This window comes from Citrus sinensis, chromosome 4 (genome assembly GCF_022201045.2).
Source record: "Citrus sinensis cultivar Valencia sweet orange chromosome 4, DVS_A1.0, whole genome shotgun sequence".
Lineage (NCBI taxonomy): Eukaryota > Viridiplantae > Streptophyta > Magnoliopsida > Sapindales > Rutaceae > Citrus > Citrus sinensis.
In genome coordinates this window covers 9,722,599-9,742,995 of record NC_068559.1, presented here as the reverse complement: position 1 = coordinate 9,742,995, position 20,397 = coordinate 9,722,599, and the positions used below count along the sequence as shown (strand labels likewise).

Genomic DNA, 20,397 nt, shown 5'->3' with positions numbered 1-20,397 from the left:
TGTTGATTAACACATGTGAGTCAATGATTGACACATGTGAAGTCAATTGTAAAAGTTCTTGAAACTTTGGAGGCTTGATTAGTGCAATCCTCCACTGGATGGAGATGGTTGTGGTTTATTTGTCAATTCAAAAGTTCTAATCATATCTCAATGGTGTGCATTTTCAGCTAATTGATCAAGATAATCTAGTGCATCTTCAAGATTTTTATTTCTAAATTCACCATTACACGTCATTTCAACAACTTTTTTCTACTTTGGGGTGTTAAGCCCTCGTAGAAATAAGTGACCAATTGCCAAGTTTCAAAACAATGGTGTGGACATATATTAAGCAATTCTTTAAACCTATCCCAATATTAGTATAATGTTTCTCCATTTTTTTGAGTGAAAGAAGTGATTTGCTTTTTAAAATAATTGGTTCTATGAGGTAGAAAGAATTTTTTTCAAAAACTATTCTTACATGTTGTTCCAAGTTCTTATTGATCCAGATCTAAGGTTTTGTACCTAAGTTTTATCTTTATCTTTTAATGAAAAAGGAAAAAGTTTTAATCTAATTATGTTCATACTACAATTTTGGTCTGTATATGTATTACAAACTTCCTCAAAATCTCTTAGATGTAAATATGGATTCCCAGATTCTAAACCATGAAATGTTGGTAAAAGTTGGATAATACCTTGTTTGAAGTTTAATTGAGATGCTTCTGGAGTAAATACTACACGACGGTGTTCCAATTCTGGTTGGATTCATGTAGTCTCTCAGAGTTCTTGGTTGATTTTGATCACGTGCATTATGTTGAGAATGATTGTTTCCCTTATCAATATGAGGATTAGGTTCACCCACAAAGTTTTCATCTTGGATTTCGCCCATGATTAGTGGTGGAGATTGATATCTACGAATTAACCAGCCACTTGAAGTTCAAGACCAACATCTCATGCAATGATTATATCACAAAGGTAATATTCAAACAAATTAGTAACAAAAGAACTAAATGAAAATTGCACAAAAAAATGAAATTAAATACGCAAATAGTATGAGTGTACAAAAAAATAAATGAAAAAAGAAAAAAATTAAATAACAATTTAGGTGGTTAGACCCACCATAGAAAATAACAATATAAAATAAAGCATAAAATAAATGCAAAATAATAAAAACTGAAAAATTAAATAATAATTTAGGCGATCAAACCAGCCATATAATAAAATAAGAGTCAATATTAAGTTTACTTAGTCCAAATTGAGTCCAAATTGAGTTCAAATAAGTCCAAATGTAAGTCCGTTTGATTATTATGAGAAATTTCGTCCTAGGATCTTTTTGCAAATTCTTTATAATTGTATGGTCACACAACAATTTTTAGAAGTTTAGAACAGAGCCATGTGGGATGCAAATGAAGATTTGAAAGATATTGTGGATAAAACAAAATTTAAAAAGAGGAAAAGGGCATGAATGAAAATTTACATAAAGAGAAAAATGGAAAACAGAAAAATAAAAAAAAATTTCTCCGGCAACGGTGCCAAGAACTTTACACAATTTAAAAGTGATTTCTAACTTTCAAGTATAAAAATGTCTTGTTTTATTATAATTCGGTGAGTTCGGAGTCGATCCACAAAGAAAAGATTTACTTTTTTATTTTATTTTATCTAAAAAATGAAAATAAAACTTTAATATAAACAACTTAATTTAAATGAAACTATGAAATTGAATCAGGTAGGATTATGATCCACTCTTGGTAGTAACTAAAATTTAATAAATTATTTTTAACATTGTTTTATAGATTTATTGCCCAAATGATTAATTATATAAATTATTATTATTTTTCCATTAATTTTATTATGGATTAAGTATTTATTGTGCCAAAATTTAATTTGTCTAAAATAAGTCAAAATACCATTTTACCATACCTTATATTAAGATATTAAGAATTTAGTGTATCAAACTCCCTTATTAGTCGACAATAAATTAAAATGTCAAAATATAAAATATGTATAAAATTAAATAGAAAATAATTTAATTTATATAAATAAAAATAAAATTTGATTAAATTATATTTATTTCCTAGAGTTTCACCTTACCCTAACTATTATTATTTAGTTAAGCATAATTGAAATAAAAATAATTATTACAATTAAATTACTCTAATTAAAAGTAATAAAAACAACTAAAATGGAAAATAAAACTAAATTTATATATAAAAATAATTATACAAAATATGAAAAAACACGTGAAAAACAAGATTACAGGGAAATTGAGAGAAATTAAGAAGTAGAGAGATGCCAAAAACATAGAAATGAGGCTCTATTTATAAAAAATAAATTCATAATTTAGTGTTTTGCGGTCTATCATAAGCTTTATGCCTGCGCTCCTCGCAACCATTAAATCAAGATCCAAAGGCTTGTAAAACTTCAAAAGTCAACAATATATGTGGCATCTTGTGAAGCGTCCAATTTGGTCAAAGAACGGTTGAGATTTGGCCGGTTAATGAGTGGATCAGGTCGACCCAAATAAATAGAAATCATGGCCATTGAATCATGAATGGTTGAGATTTAGTCAAAATTGTCAGTTATCCCATGCACTCATATCTATTGTAAACTCATTTTATCATCTAATCAATGCTCGGTCAACAAAAAAAATCAACTTTTTATACAAGCTCAATTTTAAGCCGGTCTTGACTCATCATAAGGTTTTCACACCTCCGAAATTCAAATTTGACATCCGTTTGTTTATTTGGAGTCTCGGATTACGTGAAATTAATATTTTACCTAATAAACACACAAAAATACAAAAAAATAGATATAGTTAAATCATAATTAATAATCCCTAATATATTACATAAACACAAATATAAATTATAATATAAGTACAAAATAATATTTTATCGCTTGATAATCAAATAATTTTTAATACTAATCAAAAGTAATTATTATTAGGTAATTTAGTTCTTCATTGTTTTATAATTATTTTTATTTTATCTATAAAATTAATTATATCATATATGAGGATTAACAAATAGTCAGGGCCCCATGATTTGTAAAGAGTAAAGAGATTTTATTATAATCAAATTTATATTTGCCCTTTTTATGCAATTTTAAGTAACAATAAAATTACCCTTACAAATAAAATGGGTGTTAAAAGGACATTAAGGGGTGTAAAAATACCTCTGTAATATATAACTTGCGGAGGCCCGTATCTAAACCCACTTCGACTACTTTCCTGCAAATGGAACTATGGAAGCCATGTGTGACTGCGAAGAAAAGCTCTAAAATCCTAGAAGGCCTCCCAATAAACTTCTATGGGAAAGAGTCAACATACAAATAAAATATATTAAATTTTATTTATCTATTTATTAAAACCGATCTTTAAACATTATTTTAAGTTTCTATTTCAAAATGAAACCTCCCTATTCATTTAGATAATTATTTATTTTTCACAAATAGCAAGAATAATTCTGCCTATTAGCTCCATGATTTTACACGAGAAAACTGAAAAGTAGTGATTCGCACGCAGAGTTTAATCCTATCACAAAACGTAAAATAAGGGTGTAGATAATTTGTATACTTCCTTAAATGGGCCCGGACTTTTTTTTAGCCAGATTATCATTATAAAAAAATAAATTTTAAATTAAGAATAATTTAGTTATTGAAAATTGTGTTTAAATAACTTTTAAGTTTCTAAAAGCCAAATGGTAAGAAAAGCAATGTTTGAAGCAAAATAAGTTTTTTTTTTTTTGGTATGGTACAATTATGGATTTAGAAACAAATTTATGTTGTTATATATAAAATAATTTTTTTATGCGAACAAATAATTAAATATGTGATTTAATAAAGTTAGTGTATACATATTATTAAATCACATGATTTTATTATGGTAAAATTTCTTGGATTTGATATAATTAACATCATAACAAAAGGCCTGCTCATATTTTAGCAAAAATGGACATTAAAAATCCAAATGACCAGGTTTGGACAGAAGATGCTCTTAAGGAAATTTGTAATGTTGTTCTACAATAGTTTAGAGACTGTATGTAAATGTTTATTTGGATGAATGAAATGTTAATCTGAAAAAGATGTACCAAGTAATTAAATTAGTTATATATATTTTTTAAGTTAATTATAAATAAAAGGTAGTCTCCTTGGGGACGTCCTATAAATAAAAGATCTAATTTTAAATTTACCTCACAAAAATGATAATTATCAAAATACCTCTAAATTATTGTAAACCTTAACTTATCTCTTATTTTTCTTAAGAAGATTAAAAAAAGAAAGAAAAAGAGTCATTAGCCCACCCCTATTGTTCCTTTATCTTTTGAACAAAAAATGGATGTAGGTTAAAGTTTATAATAGTTTAGAAGATATTTTAAAAATTGTCATTCCATAAGGGGATAATCCAAATTTAATCTTAAATAAAATTCAGATACAAGTTGTGCCAACATTGGCTTAAGTTAACTTAAGTCTTAAATATTTTTGTTATGTCTTGTCATCAATAACCTAAGGTTACGTTTGGCACGCAGGATTGGATTGAACTAAATTATTAGGATTGAACTGGATTAGATTGGATTGAATTAAGTTGGATTATATTATATAGTCTTATGTTTGGTACAGTATCAAATTGGACTATATTAATTAAATTTAAATAATATAAAATAGCATTTAAGTTGGTATTTTAATATAAGTCTCAATTGTCCATGAAATTTTATAATCATAATTAAAATAAATTTAAAAAGCAATTACTTGGAAAATTAAAGATATTGCAAATAAGTGATTAGATAATCATAATATAATAAAAAAATAAAAAAAGTATTTAATTAATTGTTATCAAATATTTAAAAATATTATATAAAGTTATTAATTAATGGTATTGCTAATTTTCATGATTATTTTTAATATCATATTAGTGATTATTAAATTTAATACAATCAAATAATGTAATAAATAATTAAATGTTTAATTTTATCAATTAATTATTAAATATACAAGTAATGAAAATTGAATCTCAAGAGTTGGTAGAAGTAAAGGTATCAATTTAATTAGATCATAGATAATAAATAAACATAATTTTAAGTAAATCATAATAAAAATTAATTAATTAATTAATCAATCAATCAATATTAGGTGTAAATAAAAAATGATACAAAGAAAAATCTCATAAATGGATAATTTTTTTCTTTAATCTTATCCCAACTAAACCCATGTGTAAATTAGGATTATTAATCCTGTGATTTTAGGATTATATTCAAATTTAATCCCTCTTAGGGTGCGTTTGAGATTTAGATTGGGCAGCTGTAACTTAAAATTTATAGTACTAAAGTGTTTGGTAAACACTAACTGTTGTAGTTTGGAAGCTATATTGATATATTTTTTACTTGTATAATGAAAATTCTATTATATTTTAATAATTTTGATCAAAATTATTATTTAAAATTTACTTTTACTATATATTACTAACTTTTGTTTCACAATTATAGTTTGTTTTTCCACAACAACTGTAACTTTTAAGTTACAACACCTCAATCCCAAACGTACCCTTAATCCAATCCAATTAAGCTTGCCAAACATGGGGTAAAAATTTAATCCTAAAATTAATCTAATACCATACTTAATCTTAGCATCCAAACATGGGCTAGGGGTTTTAATGAGAATTAAACATGGCGAATCCAACAACAGCAATGGCAATCTTATCAATCCAATTTGGATGTCCAAGATATCCATCCAAAATATTTTATATCATGAGTATGGATATTTTAAAAATTTTCCAATGGATATTGGACAGACAAGGATATTATTTATTTACCTAGTATCAACTATACATCCAGAATTAAGTATAAAAAATTCTAATTAAAATTTTAAATATTCAAAGCTATTGTATTTTTAAAATCCCCCTTACCAAGAAAACATTAATGCTTAATTTAAAAAATTGGATATAAGAATAAAATCCAATATGTCATGCGACATGACCGACAACACTGTTTCAGCAGCAACGACATCACTAGCAGCATTGGCAAAAACGATCATATTGCGATGAATTATTCAATACCACTGGAGTTGTGATTTCATGATCTACGAATGGTATTAGTTTTGTCAGCAAAATCAAACATTGTTAGCGCCAATGGCATCCAACAGGGCACGGGAAACTTGACGGTATCAAACTCGTCAGATTCTACCAATATTGATTCAGTTAGCAGTGCACCTCACGGCATCTGCAACACACTATTTACGTTCTGTGGACGAGTTTGCATAGATAGTGAATTTTTCAATCCATTAATTTTGAATTCGTCATCATTTAATAGTAGTCCCACAATTTGTGAGGTTTTTATGGGTTGTGTATGTTACATTAAATGTAACATAGCAAAACCCTTAATAGTAATGTCGCTATGTTTATTTGTTATGTTTTTATACAAAATAATTTAATTTAACTTTTAAAATTAATAATTTTAATTAGCTGTTACTATTATTTGCTATATTATTATTTAATTTAAAAGATACAAATTTAATATCTGTGGATTTCTTTATCCATGTGGATGATATCCATGTCCAAGATAATTATGAATTTATACATAGATGAATACTATGCATACCCTGCTGGATATTTGCCATCGCCATAAGCAAGGGTAATGAACAAATACCAAAGTCCTAAAACCCTGCACATTTCTCTTTCAACAGTGACCATTTAGTAAATAGGTTATTTTATAATGTCGTGATTAAAATTACAATATCAATATTATAATTAAACATAAATTATGTAAATAAAATATATGACATGTAAATTTAACATAAAATTTGTAAATCAATATTAAGTGAAAAAATAAAACATAAATTACGTAAATAAAACATAATACTTATAAATGCAAGGTAAAACAAGTGAATTAATATAGAAGTGGTAAATTGGTCTATTATTGGTAAACAAAACAGAACCTTACAAATATAATATAAAACTTGTAAATCAACATTAAGTATAAAATGAAACATAAATTAATTAAATGAAATATATAAATTGAGTAAATGAAATATAAATTGTAAATAGAAGGTAAAACAAATAAATTAACAAAGGAGTGGTAAATTAGTATATCACAAGTCACTAGGTTTTAGCCTAGTGGTTAGAACCCATGTCTCAATATTGTGGGGTTTAATTTCCTTCCTCAATTTGAGTGAAGACAGTCTTCTCCCTTTCGAAATATGAGTGGAGTAGACGTCCCTCAAATATTAGAGAGGATAAAAAATATGGGCGGGTTTCATAAGAATTGATGTAAACTAGTCCCAGTAATAGTCTAATTTGTAAATATTAGTTGTAATCTCATGTAATATGAGTTGTACTTTTGAGCAATAGTCTCATGTAATAAAAAAAAAGTATATCACAAAACAAAAACTTACAAATATAACATAAAACTTGTAAATCAACATCAAATGTAAAATAAAACATAAATTATATAAATGAAACATAAGACTTGTAAATAGAGGGGTCAAACAAGTAAACTAATATATAAATTGTAAATTGGTGTATTATTGGTAAATAAAACAAAAATTTAAAAATGTAAAGTGAAACTTGTAAGCAATCATTAAGTGTAAAATAAAATATAAATTATATAAATGAAACATAAAACTTGTAAATATAGAGTAAAAGAAGTAAGCTAACATAGAAGTTGTAAATTGGTGCATTATTGGTAAACAAAACAGAGATTTCTCAAATATAATATAAAACTAATAAATCAGTATTAAGTATAAAACAAAGCATAAATTATATAAATAAAATAAAAGACTTGTAAATAGAAGATAAAATAAGTAAATTAATATGAGAGTTAAAAACAAAAGAGGGAAAAAACTTACAAATGTATAAAAAAAATCGTTATAATAATGATTCCCTATGTTTACTAATTTTGTTTCTAAACTAAATAATGATAGTTTTGGGTTTATGTAATATATGTAATGATAAATGTGAAATTTTATAAAGGATAAAACTTTTTTCAAAATCAAATTTTAAAATATTGTTATTTTCATTTTTTCAAAATTGTTATAAAATAAGGTAATTTTATATCTTTCTAGAATTCCTTAACAGCAGTCCTAAATGATTTTTAAGTATAAGTAAAAGTAAAGTTAAAAAATACATGAAGAATGTACAAGATTAAAAATTGGATCCAATTTTATTAATATATCATATATATCTAGTAATATAAAACTATCCTTTTATTTTGTTTTGACTTGGTCCACACGAAAGAAAATAATTTTGCTTAATTATTTTTCAAAGTTGTTATAAAATAAGATAATTTTGCATCCTTTTAGAATTTCTCGACAATAACCTTAAATAATATTTAAGTACAAGTAAAAGCAAAGTTTTAACTGCATAAAATATATATAAGATTAAAAATTAGATCTAATTTTATTGATATATCATATATGTCTAATAATATAAAAATATCTTTTTATTTTGTTTTACCTTAATCTTCGGGATGGCAATTTAAGGCATTGGGCCAGGCTTTTTCAAGCCTATGGCCATATCCATTCATTGACAGCAGGCTCAAGCCCTCCAAAAACCAGTCCATACTTAGATAGGTTAGGCTTGGACTGAGTCTGGGCTTAAATAAATATTTTAAAATGAATTTTTAATAAAGTTTAAAATAGAAAAAAATAAATGAACACTTAAATTAAAGATGATTAATTGATTATATAATAATAATAGACTAATAATCAAATACATAAAATATATAAAATATAAAATATAAAATATAAAGCCCACAATATATAAAATAAAAAAATTTACTTATAAAATATAAAGTCTGGGCCAAGCTTGAGCTTTTCCCATGAGCCCATATAAAAGGCTATTTATTGTGCACTTTTAAATTTTCAACCCATGATTAGGCCCATACGCCGTGATCTTTGCGGCCCTTTACGGGCTGGGGCAGGATTAGGCTTTTTTACCATCTCTACTTAATCTACATCAAGAATTTTTTTTTTAAATTAAACTCTGTGGTAAACAAATATTGTGATAGAAAATGAAAAAAAATTATATACAAAACTTTCCAATTGTTTTAATACAATTAATTTTTTTTCAATTGATGAGCGGTTTTTTTGGTTTAATTAAATTAAAAGAAAAACTATTTTTTGTTTAATTAAAGTTTTATGTTGTTTTTATAAATATTTGTCTTGTTTACAACTTTAAAGCACCAATTCACCACTTTATATTAATTACTTATTTTGCTTTTCATTTACTTGTCATATATATAATTTACAAAATTTATGTTTATTATGACATTGATGTTGTAATTTTAATCACGATATTATAGAATTTTCCTTAGTTCACCAGCCCATCCAGCCGACTTTAACGAGCCTAAACTTGATTTTAGAAACTTAAAAATTAGAACAAGCCCATGCCTAGGAAACTAGACTAGAGGGCTGTTTCATTTTTTGACATAATAATTTAATTGACTTAATTTCAATCAACTAAGTAGTAAGTCCATTTGTTTTTTTTTCAATTTAATGAAAAAATTTAGTCTTTAAGTCATTAAATTATTAAGTTTATTTATTTTTACCTTTTTACTTAATCTAAAAAGTTTAAATGATAATATTAAAAGATATGCTCCAAAATATCTCCATCTAATTAACTAAATAAAATTTAATAATTATCATTATTACCCATCTATATAACTTGTGATATTATAGTGATAGACTATTATTTTTTATTTTTTTTATTTTCTTCAAATTAGAATATTTTTCGTATAAAAATATCATAAACTATAATAAAATTGGTAACATATACCAATTTTGAACATTCAAGGATTGCATTCAATTCAACATAATTTATGTTATGATAATATATTATCTTATTTATAGTCTTTGAGATGTTTATTATTTATTTTATATTTGTAATTTGTAAGGGCATAAATGTAAAAATAATAGGTTTCAGATCCTTTAAGTTAAAAAAAACTAACTTGATTTTTTTAGCGGTTTATATAAAAAACAAACATATCATTCAAATTTAGACATTCAGCTTTATTCAAAATTCAGATTAATTAAGTCTATTCAGATTTCAGATTAAAAAAAACAAACACCGCCTAAGATTTTACAGCACCTCATATTTATATACACATATAGTCATATGAACAATCTAACCTAATCAGCATCGAGTTTCTGGTCTTACAACTCAAGTCAGCATTTGCCAATCCTTGTCTTTCATACCTAATGAATTGAAAATCTACTGTGATCTGAATTCTTTTTAACAAAATATTATGTGAGTAATTGATGGTAAAAAATAAAAATTAAAAAAAAAAAAGGATATTCAAAATTCAAGAAGATTCATATCAGAAAAGGCTTGTTTTTCCCTATTATTGCCAGGTTTATCTCGCTGCCATATGAACTTGACAAGCTTAATAGTTTATTACTTTGTTTATTTGAAAGCAAGCTACCAAGTGACTTAGCTCTTAAGTTTTGTGCATGTAGTCTTTTGTCAATACCAGCCAATCATATGATTTCATTCTCAACAAATAGCGGTGTTTTTTCAGTTTTCACTGTCCTTGACCGCATTGAATCAAACCCGAATAAAATATACGCAGAAAAAGGCCTCCTTGATGTGGCAATTTAATCTTATCCAAAAACATTGTTGGACTGACATGACCAACACTCGAAGTGCGATTCACGTGTCAAAGTATAGATATGCCACGTGGATGAAAGAGGGTGTGAGTTGGACATACTTCCAAAACAAACACTTTCTAGAAAAAGGAAAAAATTAGAGTCTGTAGATGAAAGGGAGGCGGCTTTTAGAGGACAGCTGCGTCGCCGAGCTGTGCAAACGTCAACCTCCGACAGTCGGTTGCCGACATCACGAGTTCACAGTGAGTTCACACCTCACACTCTTCCTTTTCCTTTACCTGTTTCATATGATTTTTTTTATATATTAAAAAAAAAATCTTCCTTTTTCATTAATTATTCACACCATCCAATTAAAAACAATTCACAAGAAGGATATTTCCTTTTGTATAAGTAAAATAATATACCGATACTTATAATCCGAAATTTTGCTGCAGTTTAATTTTATAATTTAATTTAAAAGTGTATTGAACATAACACGAAGAGTTTACTTTCGTGAAAATGAAATATGGAAAACTAATTTTATTCCAAAAAAAATTAGACAAACACAAAAAGGAATTAATTAATGTAAAAAGGAGTTCACATTTTCCTTAAAAAGGTGTTAAGAGGAATACTAGTTCAAGTAGAATTCATCTTGTAACTAAAAACAAAACTGAACAAGGGAAAGGATCGGAATCAATGATGAGATTTGAGCTTGCGGTCAAATTTAAAATTTTTGACTTTCTGAACTAGCGTGCAGTGATTTAAAAAAAAAAAAAATTGACAGCCAATCATATTTCATTCATCATCCGTTTCATTTGATAACCGCGTATGACAACTCATGACATAGTGATTGTGTTTATTTTTTATATATAATTTTTTCATTAGCTGTCATTTTTTTTCTTCTAAATATCAGGTCAAATGACTTGCCAATTACATATTGATATCAGAATGTTTACAAGTTCTACTTTCATTGTAAGGGCTTGTACATGTACGAATTTTGTTGTATACCTTGGGTTAAAAGCATTGAATAATTAGCATCAGATGTTCTATTTTATTATTATTATTTTTTACATGTAATCAAAGGTTAAAAGTTAGTGCTAATAATTTTTGTTTGAATTTAGTTTTGAAGTTAGTGCTAATAATTTTTGTTTGAATTTAGTTTTGAAAGGAAATTAATCAACTCCATCGAAGGAAATGAAAGTGAAAGGAAGTAGAGATTTTTATCATTTCATGCAGAATAACAATAAAAAATTCAATCAATTATGATTTTTAAATACTCTTGTTTACCTATACATTTTAAAACAATCATATAATTATTAAAGCATCTTCTCTTGTTGCAAAACATCTCTAAATTGTACATCTATTAATTTTTATTTTATGAGATTTTTTGAAGTATAATTTTATTTATTTTCTGGATGAAATTTTTGAAGAAAAGACGGATTTCAAGAATCAAGAAGTGATTGAGCAAAGAAAGAAGTCAGTCTTTCTTTATTGAATCGGTTATGTTTGGCTTGTGAATTTATGACTAAATATATGATCTTTATATCAACTCAGTTGTAAATTAAAAAAAAAAATTAATGAAATCTCTCCACACAGTGCTGACGATCAATTGAAGAACATAAAAAAAAAAGTGATGAATTCAAATATATTATCAGGCTCAACTTCGTTAGACCTATATTCACATGAATAAATATTAAACTCTATACTTTATTAATTAGTAAAGAAATTTACAAAGAAACTTAGTATTACAGAGGTTATAAGAGCCCTCACACTCTCCCTCTTACAAAAAAACCCTCACTGACTTCCTTTCAATTGTTTCCCTAAAGAACAAGGGATTGAATTAAACTTTTACCAAATTTTATGTTATTTCATAGACTGCCCCCTAATTTCTTATATATATATATTGTGTTATAGCTTCTTAAGTTTATAATTTATCCATCACAGTCACGTCATCTTTGATGCTCTCAATTTTATTAATTTTTGGCCTTCCTAATTAGTACATAAAAAATTTATAATTCTATGGATAATTTTATTAAAGTTTCTTTAAGTAACATTGAAAATAACTTACCATCAATCAAAATTTACCTACGGATCCAATTGATCCCATTGCTCTGTTACTCATTTTTACAATTTTGTTTCCTAATTATAAGTTACAATAAATATAACTTAAGCAAATCCTTTTATTTTCCTTTCCAACATATAACCTCTTACAAGTTTTCTTTTTTCATTTCTTGATCATCAACATAAACTTACAAATTTGAGACTTAACACTTTATCATTTATTTTTAAATTGGATTTTTAATTTAAAATAAATAAACATAAAAGGTAATTGACAATTTTTTTTTTATTTTACTATAATGGTAAAAAACGGTTAGGAGAAAACTAACGAAATTGGCGTCTTTAAGTTACAAACACAGCTATAAACAAACTAAATAAAAAAGTAAAAAAAAATAAACAATATAAAAATTGCTCCAATAAAAGAAAAAACGTGTTGAATTAGAAATCTGAGTTGGTGCCCATGACCAAACAAAATTCCAAAAACTCAAAATCCCAAATTTTTTTCACTCTTTCATATAAATACCCAAAACAAAAAGCACTCACTCTCAAAATCAAAATCTCCCACCAAACCAAACTCTTTTCTTATGTGCGAAATCTCCAAGAAAGTACAAAATCCTTTTTAATTGAATCATTTAAACAAACACCTTATCGGAGACTCTCTATGTATCAGCAAGATATCAAAAACGACGACAGTAACAACAACTCTTTCGCCATGACTCACTCGACCCATTGGAATCGCTCTGAGGATAAGTTATTCGAACATGCTTTAGTTATGTTCCCCGAGGAATCTCCTGATCGATGGCAAAAGATTGCTAGTCAGCTTCCAGGTAAGTCTGCTGTTGAGGTGAGGGAACACTACGAGGCGCTTGTTCATGATGTGTACGAAATTGACTCCGGTCGAGTTGAGTTGCCTAGTTATGCTGATGACTCGGATTGGGACTCACCGAGTCAGATCTCGTTTGCGCCGAAGTCGACGAAACACGGTGATCCTGAGAGAAAGAAGGGCACTCCGTGGACAGAAGAAGAACACAAGTATGATTTTTTTGAAAATTTTTTATGGTTTGTCTTTTAATTTTTTTTTGCTATTTTGTTTGTCTGATAATGAAAATTTGCTTTGTTTTTGCAATTCAATCATATGGATAACTTTAAATTTTTGAGGGTTTATTGCAAAAAAGTATAGCTCATTAGAAACTTTTATTTATTCATTCATTTTTTTAAATAAAAATACTATTTTTACATGTCAGCCTGTTTGTTTGCTATGAAGGAAAATGAAAAGAAATTTTGGATATTGTAAAGAATCTGCACATCATTAGTTTTACATTATAAAATGAATTAGACAAGCTTCCATTTGTTTGATTTAGTTTGAAGATTGCTTCTAATAGATAAGCAAATTGTATGCCCTGATTGAAAAGTGCGAAATTAGATATGTTTTAGATTGCCTTTGTGAATCCATTAATTCAAGTGGGGTTTTTGATTGGTCATAGTTGACATATACATGGTATTGCATATTGCTAATACATGAATGGGAGATTTTCTTGCTCATTTTTTTCACGGCCGTTGTAACAGGTTATTTCTAATTGGATTGAAAAAATTCGGCAAGGGTGATTGGAGGAGTATTTCAAGGAATGTAGTAGTGACAAGAACGCCAACTCAGGTTGCTAGTCATGCCCAGAAGTATTTCCTCCGCCAGACTAGTGTGAAAAAGGAGAGGAAAAGGTCAAGCATCCATGACATTACCACTGTTGATAACCCCTCGGTGGGACTGCCTGTTGACCAGAACTGGATTTCTTCCCCTGGAGGTACTGGTCCTCAACAGCCACCTGTGTTGCAACAGTTTCATCCACCAAACCAATTTTCCGGTCAGGGAGGCTCGTTGGGTTATCAAAATTATGGCTTCCATATGTAAAGATGAATGGTAGAAGCACACATTCTGTATATAAAAAGTGATGGTATGCATGTAGCTATCCAATTTGTAAAGTTTATTCACGTTCATTTTAGCTGTTTAGCTGATAGGTGATTAGGAGGAGCGTTATTAAGTAAAATTTTTATAGTCTAGATCCTATTTAGTCATTTGTTGAGAGCTAAAGAAACTAATTGGTGAAGAGTTTGGTGGGATTATGTATGAAAACTTAATGAATTTCATAGTGATAGAAAGATAGCAAATTTTTTCTTACCCTTTGTACAGTCATGTCTGCTTGTGTTCACCTTATACCTAGGAGATTATATTTTATTCTGGTAAATTGTGAGTGCTGGTTAACAATTTGGAAACCTGGTCGATTATGGACATTATGTTAATCTCTAGAATTGATGCTGCCGAACCTGAATGTACTCTGTTTTTCAGCATGCAATATACCAGCTTGATGAACAATTGTGATTTATTCAGTACCATATACTTTTTATTCTTTTCTTAGAAATAAAAAATAGAGTGATTGTCCAACTCATCTCATCTACTTAAAGAGGGTGAGTTGTCCAACTCATCTCATGTACTAAAATTTGGTTGATCAACACACAACAAAATGGTGACCTCATGCGTTATTGTTGCTTCATTATTAGCCTCATTCTAAAAATAAGGTGCTGCAAATTTTAGTTTACAACTGTTATAAGGTTCACAATTGCTATGTATAGAAATTTATAGTTTGTGTTTGGGATGACACAATTCGGCATGTTCAATTTATCCCAAAAAAGGGAAAAATCAGCATGTTCATTATGTATTCCTTGTAGACTAATTTATATATGCAAACAAGAATAATTCTGCATTTGCATTGGTAAACAAATCCAAAGCCATAAAATTATTTTGCTCTTTTATATTTCAATTCTATATATCTTTATGTAATAAAAGTCTATAATAAAACTGAAATACGCAATGACTTTCATTCTATCTGATTGTCCTTTAATTCCTTCTGGGATTTATTTTCTTTTGATGCATACAAAATCTTTTATACCTGCAACACATCACTATTCACTAACATATGACATTATAAATTTCGTTCCAAGAATGTGCTATTCATTAGAATTTCGTGGGATATATTGTTTAGGGATTTCCAATTAATATCCAGGAGACTTCTATTTGAGTGAAATGTAATGTTCATTCATTATTAGATAGTAAATTACTTCATAAATTATCTCACCCATTCATGATAGAATCTGTTGGCAATTAGGATATTACTTCGTGTTTTACTTTAATCTAAATTATATTGGTGTTGAGGCAATTACAAACAAGCAACCTTGTCACTTTTGAGATATTAATACCGCAAAGAACAAAATATTTTCTCATCATATGAGCTCCTGACCAAAATTTAAGTGGCGATTGGAAGATAATACATAAATATATAAAAGTAGTAAAATTCGAGCTATATACTATGATACAAGATATATACTATGATACAAGATATAGCTGTACTTTCTCATGATATGAGCTTTCTCGAGAGCAAAATTTACGTGGGTGATTGGAAGATAATAATAAACATATAAAAGTTGTTAAATTCGAGTTGTATATTACATAACATAAGCTATAGTTATGCACTGCATAATATAAGATATTTAAAAGTAAAGAGAGTTTACATCTAATTCTACTTGAAAGAAAAAAGAAAAAAACTATTACTAATGGCTGTCTAACATTAAAAGAATTATACATAATTCAAAAAACTATAATACTATTTGTTTTTATCAAATATTTATTAGGATTCGATTTGAACCAATTAGGTGGTGCTCAAACGTGATTCAAACAAATAAATTTATATTTAAGTAAAGTTTGTGCTAAGTTTGGATTTAGGTGTGTCTTTCAAGGTAGGTGGTCTAGCTGAGGTACTCTAGATAATAAGTTAAAATAATATGAATTGTGAATGGAGGTGGTTATATGAGGAATAATAAAGATAGCTCAATGGAGGCAAGGAGAGAAAGAGCGAGTGTGTGACAGAGGAAAGAAGGCAAGGAGATTTATATAGTGAAGGCTAGTGTAAGGAGAGTGCATAAAAGTTAGAGGTATATGTCATCCTTAGGTTAAAAGGAGATAATTTTTTTTTAGAGTTATATGTCATATTTAGTGAAAAAGTACAAGAATATACTTTTTGTACTAGATTTATTCTTTCTCATAAATATCTTGAAGTGTCCAATCTTAACCATTAGTTTCCAACCCCATCCAATGTAATAAATTCTCCCAAATAACATCTTTATATTATTGTGAGTATTGTGCTAATTTTATCATTGTAATTGTCCACGTATTATTCATTAATTATACAAACCTTGGAGAGGCGTCTCAAAATTTACAAACTTTGGATTCTAGAAGGGGCTTCGGACTTCGTCCTCTTAGCCCATACACCTTTCTGCAGTTTCTGTTTCAAGTTGAGGGAGAATAAAAAATTCGAGATTATTCTTAATTTATATTTTGTTTTAAAATGAATCTTATTTAATATTTTTCCGTTGTTTAATTAGAAAACAATTAGAGCAAACTAAAATTTATTAAAAAATAGAAGAAAAAAAATGAAAATAAAAGGTATAGCAGGTGTAATTCGAGATTGAATTGCCTCTCGATGGTACGTACAATCTTTGAAAATTCAGTAATCTCATATTTGTTGTAAAGGCAACTCCGAGATGGATTGCCGGCCAATTTTTTATTTCAAATTTACTTCTTATTACATAGTGGAATTCACGTCCTTCTACTATTTTTAAGGCATTGCATGTTGATGCTTGTCTTACGTACTCTCTAAGTAGGGTAAATGTTTGTATAATACTTATATTTTTTGGGTTAAGTCTTTATTTAATTCCTACATTTTGAAAAATAACTCAAGAAAATTTTGTTGGTAATTATATTACAATTTTATCTTTATTTTTCTTTGTTTTTACAATAATACATTTGCGATAATCACTACTAGAAAAATAGTCTTTACTGACATTAGAATTGTGTTAGTAATTATTTTCACTGACACTTGCTAAGTGTTAGTAATCTGGCAGTCAGAAAAATAATGACACTTGTTTGTGGTGTCAGTGATTACTAGTACTATACTATTACAAGTTTTATGACACTATGGCATTATTAGTTACTGATGACAATCGCTTGTTAAAAGTTACTTCACCATAGTATCATGAATATTATGACACTATAGTGATAGTGTTTACTAATAATTATTACACGTCAATAGTTTGTTTTACACAGGGGAGATGACATGATAGAATGAACGGATACTAATACTTTAGTGTCATCAATTTGTATTACTAGAGCATCACTAGTTTTATGACACAATAAACCTCTTACTTCCTGATACAATTTTTTAGTGTCAATGGCTTCTAATTAAATTTATATTTTGACATTTTTGTTGTTACTCTACTATTTTCATTGTTCTTTTAGTTTTGCCAATCAAATGATGGTATTAGACGAAATTATTAAAATTAAACTAAAGTACTAACTGAATAATTAAATATAAGTATATAACAATAACATTCCCACTAAAATTTAAATAGGTATCAAATAAAACACTAATACAAATATTTGAAATATTGTTTAAAAACATCTCAAGTATAGTTTGGAAACAACATAATGACAATTTGCGGAAAACAAGCAATTATCCTCAGTACATCTACTCCTTGACCTTCGTCTTTCCCTTTGCCTTTCCCACCTATATGTGCAGTATATAGAACCAATTAGCTACTATGCAACAAAAATTAATTCTCTGATATTTACAAGCAAAAATATAATTTACCTGATTATTATATGCTACAATTAAATTTGCAACATACATAGCCCACTGATCGCAAAGTTGCGAAATATCGTCTGTAGTGTACTCATCACAATCCTTGAACTTAAAAAATAAAGCAACAAAACGTATTCACATACTTTAAAATTTGTCCTAAAATAAAACAAAAAAATAAATACATATACTTTTAAATTTGTTATGATTAACATAAAAATGAAGAACATGCAAATAAATTGTATCATAGCAAACAATGGTTACCAAAGCTGTCAGAGAAGTTGATAATTTATAATATATTATTTTGCTTTACTCAATATTACTTTAACAATCAACACTGGGATTCATATCCCTTCTATTTCTACATGCAACAACTCCAATCATTTTGGTTTGCACTAAAGTGCCTTAAGTGCATATTAGAACACACTAAAAGTTGGCATCAATTTTTCCAAACATCTTGAATGCATTCAGAAAAATATTGATCGATTATACTCAACTAATGAATCTGCCCACTCTATTTAAAAATACAATGGGATAAAATGTAGATATAAATCATTTGTGTTCTAATATGCCATCAAATGTTTGGTGGCATGATTAAGCAGAATTCAAAATGCCATGGGTCAAGACCTATTCTCCTACATTGGTGTGGTGCCAGAAGGAAATATATTTGTATTGGGAGCCATGTTCTTCAACCAGTTCAATCCAGGATTTGATGGGTATGGCTGAAGAAAGTAATTTTTCTTTGGAAGGGGTAGAAAGGGATTCTTTGGAAGGTTCTTGGGAACCAGTGTCTTTGAGAACTGCTTTACCTTTATTCTTCTTTGGCGGCATTATCTGTTTTGAAGAAATTCTCTGGTTAGAAAATCAGGAACAGAATTTTTATCACCTTTAATAAACTCGATATCAAAATCAAAAACACTTAAAATAGCTTGCCATCGTGCAAAAATCTGTTTTGATGCAATGTTTTGAACATCCTTTTCTAAAACATGTTTTGCAGCTTTGCAATCAATTCTAAGTAAAAATTTTTGATTTAATAAATCACTTTGGAATTTTGATATGCATAAAACGATAGAAAGAATTTCTTTTTTGATAGTAGAATAATTTCTCTGGCAATCATTCCAATGAGCAGAAACATATTGTACTATCTGTTCTTTATCATTTTCTTTTTGTTTCAATATACCTCCATAACCTATGTCAGATGCATCAGTTTCAACAATTTCAAAGCCATCAGTTTCAAAATTTAGAGGGAAGGTTTTGTAACTGTGGAGTAGGTCACCCCACTGGTTTGGGCTCAATACTTTTAGGATTGTGGCCGTGGAATAAGCCGGTTTTGGATGGGCTTTGTCAAGAAAGAAATGTTTGAATTTAACTGACTCAGTTATTTCTAAAATGCTTTGATAGTAAGACTGGGGTTTTGTCAAATCCCATGGTTTGAAAAACCAGCCTTTGGGAAAAAACTTTGAAATGCTTTGAAAAGGATCAGAATGGCTACAAGTATGGTTTTACAGCCCTAAACGGATGACCTTATCCTAAGACGGGACTTACTACCAGTAAGGATTCACCACACAACAAAACTTCAAAATAAAACACAAGTATTTAAACACAGAACTATAAACTGCTTTACACTATCCTCCCCCTGGCTCTGATACCAGAAGGAAATAGGATCGAAAGATGGATGTGCTTTCGTTGGATATCAATATTAAAAACTCAAATTAAACAATTAATGGATCGGCTTTTCCAAATTTTAAAATAAATTACCAGCTTTGAAAATAAGTAGATTTGCTTTGGATCATACAGTGTTCAAACAAATTTGAACGCGGTTGGTCAAATTTTTAATAACTAATTAGTACGTGACGTTGTTAAACCAGATCGATGCTACACAAAGTGAAGCCTTTGGACCCAGATCTGACTTAGGACAGATCAATAGTCCGCACGTTCGGGTTTCCAGCCGATATACCAAATCAGTTTTATTTTACCAAATAAAGTTAAGTTGCTTTAAACGTGGTTGATTCTTTTTATTGGGCTTATTATCAGATTTAGATTAGATTCTTTTAGAGGTTTGGGTACATACACAGTACCAGATCCGGTTCCCGGAAATGGTGCTCTG

General features: G+C 28.1%; 1 protein-coding gene and 1 non-coding gene across 2 annotated transcripts; both read left to right on the top strand.

Annotated features, from left to right (window-relative positions):
* Positions 1-303: 303 nt before the first annotated feature.
* LOC112499072 (small nucleolar RNA R71) lies at positions 304-409 on the top strand. Its single transcript, XR_003066599.1, has one exon. It is a non-coding gene; the product is annotated as a small nucleolar RNA R71 (small nucleolar RNA).
* A 12,731-nt stretch (positions 410-13,140) lies between these two features.
* Positions 13,141-14,779, top strand: LOC102626223 (transcription factor SRM1). Its single transcript, XM_006485395.4, has 2 exons — positions 13,141-13,638; positions 14,173-14,779. Exons 1-2 carry the CDS (start codon positions 13,268-13,270, stop codon positions 14,510-14,512), a joined length of 711 nt encoding a protein of 236 aa, XP_006485458.1. The 5' UTR covers positions 13,141-13,267; the 3' UTR covers positions 14,513-14,779.
* Positions 14,780-20,397: the final 5,618 nt, after the last annotated feature.

Coding starts and splice junctions, on each gene's coding strand:
- LOC102626223 (XM_006485395.4), top strand. CDS start 13,268: ATGTATCAGCAAGATATCAAAAACGACGACAGTAACAACAACTCTTTC. Junction 13,639..14,172: donor TGGACAGAAGAAGAACACAA/GTATGATTTTTT, acceptor CCGTTGTAACAG/GTTATTTCTAATTGGATTGA.